At 53.8% G+C, this 8,838-nt stretch overlaps 1 protein-coding gene across 1 annotated transcript; it reads left to right on the forward strand.

Moving 5' to 3' along the window:
• Positions 1–4: 4 nt before the first annotated feature.
• Positions 5–8,422, forward strand: C2cd2l (C2CD2-like; the record flags this gene model as incomplete). Its single annotated transcript, XM_013009501.1, has 14 exons — positions 5–181; positions 2,107–2,202; positions 2,606–2,725; positions 2,892–3,002; positions 3,086–3,202; positions 3,299–3,410; positions 3,644–3,752; positions 4,391–4,455; positions 4,543–4,670; positions 4,758–4,932; positions 5,653–5,754; positions 5,895–6,028; positions 6,116–6,401; positions 7,377–8,422. Coding segments are annotated over 14 exons (1,944 nt in total), but the record flags the coding sequence as incomplete, so codon positions are not given.
• Positions 8,423–8,838: the final 416 nt, after the last annotated feature.

An 8,838-nucleotide genomic window follows, 5' to 3' on the forward strand; every position in this document is an offset into this window, starting at 1 on the left:
TTCGCTCCGCGAGCTCGGCGTGTGGCGCTCGCTGCTGCGGCTGCGGGCCACTCGGGCGGGCGGCCCCGGGGAGCCCGGCGTCCGGGGCCTCCTGGCGTCACTCTTTGCCTTCAAGTCTTTCCGGGAGAACTGGCAGAGGGCTTGGGTTCGAGCCCTGAACGAGCAGGCCTGCCGGGATGGGGTGAGTCGCCCTGACCCTCCGAGTTGGTCCCTTAGGTTTTCCTTGCGGGGAGGGACTGCTGGAGCTTGGAAGGAGACTTGGGGGCGGGGGGGGGTTAGAGATTAACTGGGGACCCTCCTGTGGGGTTTCTTTCCCTCCCAAATCAGAGAAGAGGGAGCAGGTGAGGCTGGGGGTGTGTGTATGTGTGTGCAGAAATCCAGTTATATCTCAAATCTATTTTTGTGGACGAGGTACTCAGGCTGCAACCCGAGCGCAAGTTACTGTTCTCATAGCAACGCTAATCTCTGTGCCTGAGGGCACTTCCGCCTCTTCAGAGTACTGGTTGGGCAAGGGGAAACGGGTGCACCTGCAGAAGGAATTTGCCTGGTCCTCATCCCACCACACCCAGTTAGTGTTTCATGCCCTCCCCCCCAAAACCCCTCAGATTTCCAGTGTGGCCCTGGGATTCTGAATTGCTTTCCTATCCATCAGTACTTTCCCCTCCACTGTCCCTGCTTCCCTTCCGTGCTGGCCTGCAATGAATTTGTCCGAGGGGAAAGTGTTCAGTGAAAAGAGCATGTTGTCAATCCATATCCTTTCCAGTAAATGAACTTGAAGCTGCCCCTTGAGGGTCAGCCATAACCAGCTCAGCCTACTTCCTCCCATTGCACCATGGACTACTGGCCTCCCAGGAAGTGGGCAGGAAGCGTGGTCATGAGACTGAACTTGGGTGGAAAGCCCCCTCCCATTCTGGCCTACCGCTCTCTCCTTTGCCTTCACCATCTAGCAGTTCCTGGATCAGAGTTTTCTCCATTTCTGGCTACCAGGAGCTTGGTATCTTTACCCTACTAATTCTCCAGATGCTTGGAAACAGAAGTGGCTCCAAGAAGCTGCTCTGTTTCCTCTTCCCAGCTGGCTATCTGAAAGCCAGATGATGTCTGTCACTTTACACCTTGAACCTACCCTTCCACCTGGCTCTTCCTGCACCTTGTTCCTGGATCAGAAGCAACTCCCTGGGGTGGCTGAGTCAGCTGGACATTGGCCTCCCTTGCATGGGAAGAGGAGATGAAGGCTCTAAGCATCCATCTCCCTCTCTCCCCCTTGGCCTGGCCTTTGAAGAAGACAGCTACCAGAGCACAGACGTTGGCTTCTCCTGTTTTGCCAGGCAGATGAGTGAGCCCTGTGGGTTTGGTTTTTGTCTCTGAAGACTTGAAGAAGAGTCTCTAGCCTATTCTGTGCCCCCTCCTCAATTCTTCCCATTCTGTTCTCCACTGCTGTGGAAGAATTAGGGAGCAGCTCTTTAGAGTTCTAGGCTAAGCAGCTTTCTGCTTCCTAATACCACCCCGCTGTCTGCCTTGAGGACTTAACCAGGCCCTGGACCCTTTTGCCCTCTGAGCTTACCTCTTCTCTACCTCTGGTGCAGTTCCCCAAGGCCATGCTGAGCAGCCTCATCTTCCCAGAATTTAAAGAGTCATAGTTTTACCTCTTCACATCTAATTTATCTGGAGGAAGTCTGCTGAAGACTTCCTTAACTCAGAATAAGCAATCCTACTCTTTTCACCTTTATGTTGGCCCTGTACCCCTCTGCCCAGCTATTATATAGAGTTGGCAACTCATAGCTATTTTTTTTCTTTATATGCTTTTATTTGGGGCTAGGGCTGGGGTTAGGGCAGGCAAGGAGCGAAGAGGAAGGTAGAGAGAAGAGGAAGGCTGCAGGTATGCCAGGAAGGTTCCAGGGGTTTCAGCTGAAGGCAATCTAGTCTGAGGAGGCCTAATTCCTTCGGTTTTCAGCCACCCCTAGTCCCAAAGCCAAACAGGGGTCAAAGCCAGCCAGCGTGCAGCCAAGGCTTGCACAGTGCCAGGGCCCAGCCAGCAACTAAGCAGTCCAGTCCTGGGTGGGAGGGCAGTTCCAGAGACCTGACTTTGTGCCTTCATTACTCCCTCAGAGCTCCATCCAAATTGCTTTTGAGGAGGTGCCCCAATTCCCACCCAGAGCCAACATTAGTCATGTGACCTGCATTGACCAATCAGAGCGCACCATGGTAAGGGTCTGATGGGCACTGTTTTCTTTGGGGTAAGAGGAGGGTTGATCCCAAGGGTCCCTACTTTACCCTGAGGATTCTTAATCTGGACACCTGTGAACATCTTGGGGGATCTAAGGATTGGCCTTCAGGAAGTCTGAAAATCCCACTTAAGTTATGGGCCGTGTGTGTGTGTGTGTGTGTGTGTGTGTGTGTGTGTCTCTTGTCTGTCTGTCTGTCTGTGTGTGTGTGTGTCTGTGTGTCTTATTTTTGAATCTTTGGCTTTTATCTGGTTATTCATCGAGGGGCTTTTGGTCCCAAAAAGGCCATGTCCCAAGGGATGCTGCAGTGGGGCAGGGCAACTAAAGCACCCCAGGGCAGGGCAAAGCTGGGTAAGCACATCCTCCACACATGCCTGTCTTAGGTGCTGCACTGCCAGATCTCTGCCGAGGAGGTGCGCTTCCCAGTCTCTGTGACCCAGCAGTCCCCTGCTGCCGTCTCCATGGAGACCTACCACGTCACTCTGACACTGCCACCAACACAGGTGGAGGAGAACGTGGGAAACTGAGTTGAGGGGGGGGGGGGCGCAGTTCAGTTGACCAAGCGTTTTCTGTTTGGTCCCTCTCTGCGCTGGAATTTGGGAAGGGGGGGGGGGGGGGGATGGGAGTCATTAGAGGAATGAGGCAACAATCCAATCCTTTTGTCCCTAGTTGGAAGTCAGCCTGGAGGAAATCCCTGATGAGGGGTTGCTTGTGTCCTGGGTCTTCACTGATCGCCCAGATCTCAGCCTAAAGGTGCTTCCCAAGCTGCAGGTCAGGGAGGTAAGGCAGCGGGGCTGGCCTGAGAAGAAGCCAAACAGGGAGGGGGTCAGAACAGGGGACTCCATCGCTTCTCCTTTCTATAGAGAGGTGAGGAGCAAGTAGAGCTCTCAACAATTGAGGAACTGATCAAAGATACCATAGTAAGCACCCAGCCAGCCATGATGGTTAACCTCAGAGCCTGCTCTGCCCCAGGAGGCCTGGTGAGTAGGTACCCAAATCGAAAGGTTTGTGTGTACCCCATCCCCAGGATGCTATGTCGGGGTTATTGCTCTTTAATCGCCTCCTTCTGCTCTTAGGTACCTAGTGAGAAGTCACCTATGGTGCCCCTGGCCCAGCCAGCCATCCCCAGACCTACCCGGTTATTCCTTCGGCAGCTTCGAGCATCTCACCTGGGAAGTCAGCTGGGAGGTGAGAGCTAGAAGTGGCTGGGGACTGCTAGCACTACCTGTAGGCATTCCCTGCCCCTCTGCCAAGAGCACGGCCAATTGCATTTCTCAGTGGCATCCTTCTTTTCTCTGAACATCTTCTAAAGTCTGAATCTTGGGCCAGCATGTGGCTCAAATGGTAGAATACCTACCTAACAACCACAAGGCCCCAAGCTGAACACCCTCCCCCATATGGTACCTTTTGTTTCCTTATAGGCACTGAGGAAGTGTGCTGTGTAGCTGAACTGGACAACCCCGTGCAACAGAAATGGACCAAGCCCACGAGGGCTGGTCCTGAGGTGGAATGGACAGAAGACCTGGCACTGTAAGCGCAACCCCACCGTTCCCTGCTCACGTGGGCAGATGGGATAGAGAAACTCCTGAAGCCTTAGACCCAGCCCAGCCCAGCTCTGCTCTCAGCAGACCTGGGTGTGGACCTCTATTGTATGCCATGCCCTGGTGTAGATCCTAATGGTGCAACCCTACCCCTGGGTGGTCCGTAGGAAGATGGCACAAGTGTTGATACAACACGCCATGACAGTGGTTAGGTAGGGGAGATCCATTCCCATAGCAGAGCAAGGATGCGAAAAGACTTTTCAGAAGGGATGGCATTTAAGCCATACCTTTGAGCAAAAGTCGGCTTTTAGCAGTGTGTGAAGATGTTCCTGGCAGAGGGAACAGCTTGAGTAAATGAAAGAGGGTGGCTTAAGTCTGAGAGAAGGACTGGCTAGACTGTGGAACAGGACCAGGTGGATTTGATGCTTGGCTACAGAGAGTGACTTTCACTCGGGCCCCAACCTTTCCTTTGGGAAGAGGAAAGATTCGGAGGGGAGGATAATCTGATGGTAGCACTGATGCTACCTTATTTAAATACATCTCTCTGCCTTTGGCCTGTAATTGACCCAAGGGTGAATTTAGTTTGCTGAGCTTCCCCTGACATTTCCGTTTGCTCTTGTTCCTTAGGGATCTGGGCCCCCAGAGCCGGGAGCTAACTCTCAAAATGCTAAGGAGCAGTAGTGGTGGAGACAGTGAGTGTGGGACCAAGGGACGCCTCTGGGTGGTGCTGTGCTGGGCTTGGTCATGGCCCTGGCTCATTGAACCATCCCTGTCCTCAGCTGAGCTCCTTGGCCAAGTCACACTGCCTGTGGGCTCCCCCTCCAGACCACTGTCTCGAAGACAGGTGTGCCCACTCACTCCAGGGCCAGGGAAAGTCCTGGGCCCCGCAGCCACCATGGCAGTAGAGGTGAGAAGCTGATCCGTGGGAGGAGATGGGTGGACATAGGACGGGCAGTCTCTGAGGCCCTGATCCCTCGCCCCCCCCCCTTGGCAGCTGCAGTACGAGGAGGGCTCCCCCCGGAACCTGGGCACATCCACTCCCTCCACCCCGCGTCCCAGCATCACACCTACTAAGAAGATTGAATTGGATCGGACCATCATGCCTGACGGCACCATTGTCACCACCGTCACCACAGTCCAGTCCCGGCCCCGTGTAGATGGCAAATTAGGTAAAAAGGAGGAGCCTGGGAGCTCAGCTCTAGCCAAGAGTCCTAGACTATAGACCCACGGCTGCCAGGGAAAGGGGAAGGAAAGCCTAATTCCAATGCATCCTGTTTCCTAACGTTCTTCAGATCCTGCCACTTCTTCCTTGTGATCTTTGCCTCTCCAGACTTTCCTTTCTATCCCTCCATTTCACCCGAGGTGCCTCTCACTGCTCTGTCCTTCTGATGCTGCTTGCCCCTCATGTTGGACTCTTGCTCTTCCACCTGCTCAAGTTTCCTGCCATCTTTTTCTTTCCTTCTTTGTATCTAGCCCCAAATCTATTTGATCCTTCCTTTGCCTTCAGCCTTCCAGTTCTCAGTGGAATCCTCCAGCAAACCTAGTGGCCTTCATGGTCTATCTCCCACCCTCAGTCCTCACCCCGCAACACCCATCTCCTATTGCTAGGGGTACCATGGCAGTTCCCTTGCTTCTGGATGCTTCCTCTCCATATTTTTATGGCATCTCCCCACACTTTCAAGTGAGCCCCATGACAGCTCCCCACACTCCTATTGGCTCCTGTGGTTATCTTTATGCCCCCGACCCCAGCAACTCAAAACAAGTAACCACGCTTGTGATTAATCATCCTTGCCCTCTGAGTCAAGCAAAATCTGCATTTTAACAAGAATAGTAGGGGTGGGGACCACACTGAAGCACCTCCAGCTCACTGACCCTCCCCGACCCACCAGACTCCCCCTCCCGCTCCCCGTCCAAGGTGGAGGTGACTGAGAAGATGACAACTGTGCTGAGTGAGAGCAGCGGCCCCAGAAGTGCCTCCCACAGCAGCAGCCGTGAGTGGGGCATGGGAGGTGTGAGTTGTTGGTAGGCACTAGTGCCCTATATTCAAAATCTACTTGGAGTGGGGTAGGAGGAATTTGCATCCAAGGAGTTGCAGAGAAGACAGGTTCTCCATCCTCTGTTCCCCGAGCAGGGGAGAGCCACCTTTCCAATGGCTTGGACCCAGTAGCAGAGACAGCGATTCGCCAGCTGACTGAGCCCAGTGGGCGGGCAGCCAAGAAGACGCCCACCAAGCGCAGCACTCTCATCATCTCTGGTGTTTCCAAGGTAACAGGGCTCTGGGAAGAGGAGCCAGGATGGGGAGAAGGCCCTAATGGGTCACTCCTGCGCATTAAAATCCATCCCTCCTGCCAGGTGCCCGTTGCTCAGGACGAGCTGGCACTATCCCTGGGCTATGCAGCATCGTTGGAAGCCTCGATGCAGGACGATGCAGGCTCCAGCGGAGGCCCCTCCTCACCTCCCTCAGACCCTCCAGCCATGTCCCCAGGACCCCTAGACGCCCTCTCCAGTCCCACAAGTGTCCAGGAAGCAGATGAGACAACGCGTTCAGACATTTCTGAAAGGCCATCCGTGGATGATGTTGAATCAGAAACAGGGTCTACTGGTGCCCTGGAGACCCGCAGCCTCAAGGATCACAAAGGTGGGGAGAAACTGGCAGGTCCTCCTTCTTTAATACCCAGTATTGCCATCTGGGTCCTGCTAGACACTTGGCGACTGGGAGGCTAGCTAATCTGCCTTCCCCTAAAGTTCATCCAAGTACAGTTCAGAGGAGCACTCTGTTCCTCAGCTCTGGCCTGGATCTGGAGCTGACAGGCGTAGGTAGAGGAAGGGGTGCCGTGTTGGTCCCCTTTATCTCTGTGTTTCTTTAATCCTAAGCCAATGACTCCTGTCTTCTTTCCCTCTTGGGTATTTTTTTTTCTTCTTTCAAATTTCTCCCCTTCTACTCTGTACTCCTGCCCCCATGAGTATTAAAAATTACTGCCTGAGTCAACCTTAGTATTATCCCACTGGCAGTGATCCAGCTGTGGACCGCTGGAGTAGTTCTAAGTTCAGAAGATAAGAGTTGATCCCTGTACATCTTCACTCCCTAACCAATAAGCCTGTCAACCAAGAATTCTATTTATGACTTGAGCCTGCATTGCTTCTTGGAATAATGAGATTCTTAAATCCAAACCCTGCTGTGTAAGCATCTTCTTTCTTCTCTTGGCCCCAAACTCATGTCTTTGAAGTTTCCAGACTCATGGCTTCCTGTTCACACCCACCTTTTCCTTCGTGATTTATAGGCTTTGGGAGACACCTTAGTCTTTGTCTTTCCAGAGGAAAGAGGCCCTGCCTTAGTTGTCCTCGAAAAGCAGCAGATCCTGTCCTTCCTTCCATGACAGTCCTTGATGGGGCAGAGTTAAGAGGTGCACATAGAACCCCACAAGCATACCCCTTCTTCCCTAGGACCAACGAATACAGCTTCGGTTTTTCTTTCTTTCCTGAGAAAATGCATCTTTAGGTCAGGGGCCTGTTTCTCTTCTTCCTCTTCTATCCCTCCATCCTTTGTCCTCTCTCCATCCCTCACGCACCCCCATGCTCCTCCCTCTGCCTCATCTCCCCCTCTTCTCCGCAGTGAGTTTCCTGCGCAGTGGCACTAAACTCATCTTCCGCCGGAGGCCTCGACAGAAGGAAGCTGGACTGAGCCAATCACACGACGACCTCTCCAACACCACGGCCACACCCAGCGTCCGCAAGAAGGCTGGCAGCTTTTCTCGCCGCCTTATCAAGCGTTTTTCCTTCAAGTCCAAACCCAAGGCCAATGGCAACCCCAGCCCCCAGCTCTGAGGTCCTCCTCACCTCCAGAGCTCCGAGAGGGCACGAGACCTGTCAGACCATTCCCTCCATCCTTCCTCTGTACCCCTTCCTGGATTCCCGACGTGGGGGCCTGGAAAGCCCTAGGGTTCTAGGAAGCCCCATGCACCCTGGGCTGGGGCCCAGCTGGATGGGTATTTGCCATGGGAAGGTTCTGAGAGACGGACGGCTCTTGGAAGCAGAGGAGAGAGTTGACATCTGGGCGGAGAGGTGGGCTCTGTCCCGGCATTCCTCAGAAGCATCTGCCGTCTGCTGACACCCGCCCCAAGAGGAGTCCCAGGGTGCTCAGCTCCTCAGCAAATTTTCTCCCTTATTTATTCTCTTTTCTATTTATATGTGTGGTCTAGGGCTCTCAGCAAACAGATGGCAGAGAGTGTCTCTCCTAGGAGACCCTTCTTTTCTCTGTCCCTGAAGAGCAGGAATTCCCAGGAGGCGGTCCCCTCTCAGACCACTCAGCACCACTGTCTGCCTCCGAGGACCTCAGTGACCCATAGGAAGTCGGGCCAGTGCCCGGGATGGGGGGGCAGGTACTCCCCACCTTCCTGCCTCCCTACTGCTCCTCATCCCTCCGTCCCCCTTTATTACCATTTTGTACTCGATGCCTTCTCCACGAGCAGTGGCTCAGTGAGGAGGGGAGCCAGGAGCTTGTAAGGAAGCCTGCCCTGAAAAGATGGCACGAGGGACTTGATGTGGCTCTGAGGGGAGGGAGAGGAGCAAGGCTGCGCCTCTGAGGGCCGGGGCTGATGATGTCCATTGCTGTGTGATGGTTTGGAATTTAATTTATTAAATTAAAGTGAAATTGGAGTTTATAAATTGGACAACTGCTTATCCTTTGCAAGGCTTACGTGTAAGCAGCGAGGCTGTAGTGTGGATAGAGTGGGAGATGAGAGACAGGGACCCAGCTAGGGAGGTGGGCCATGCTCCCACGGGACGAGGATGGGTAAGAACAACCAAACAAAACCTGAAACACGGAAGTTCATGTCTCTTCACCCCCGCTTGCCTGGCTGTCCCTTCAGGACACCATGCAGCCCAGAGCATGGACTCTGCAACTGGACGGTCTGGATTGGAGTCTCAGCTCCCAAGAATTACCTGCATGACCTGGGCAGGTTATGTAAAGGGGCTCGGTTTTCTCATCTGTAAAATAGGGACAGGGACCGGAGGTAAAGCTCGGGGTAGAATGCTCGTCTAGCACATGCAAGGCTCCGGGTTCTATCCCCAAGTAC

The sequence above is a fragment of the Dipodomys ordii genome, unplaced genomic scaffold (genome assembly GCF_000151885.1).
Source record: "Dipodomys ordii isolate 6190 unplaced genomic scaffold, Dord_2.0 Scaffold10, whole genome shotgun sequence".
In the NCBI taxonomy this organism is placed as follows: Eukaryota; Metazoa; Chordata; class Mammalia; order Rodentia; family Heteromyidae; genus Dipodomys; species Dipodomys ordii.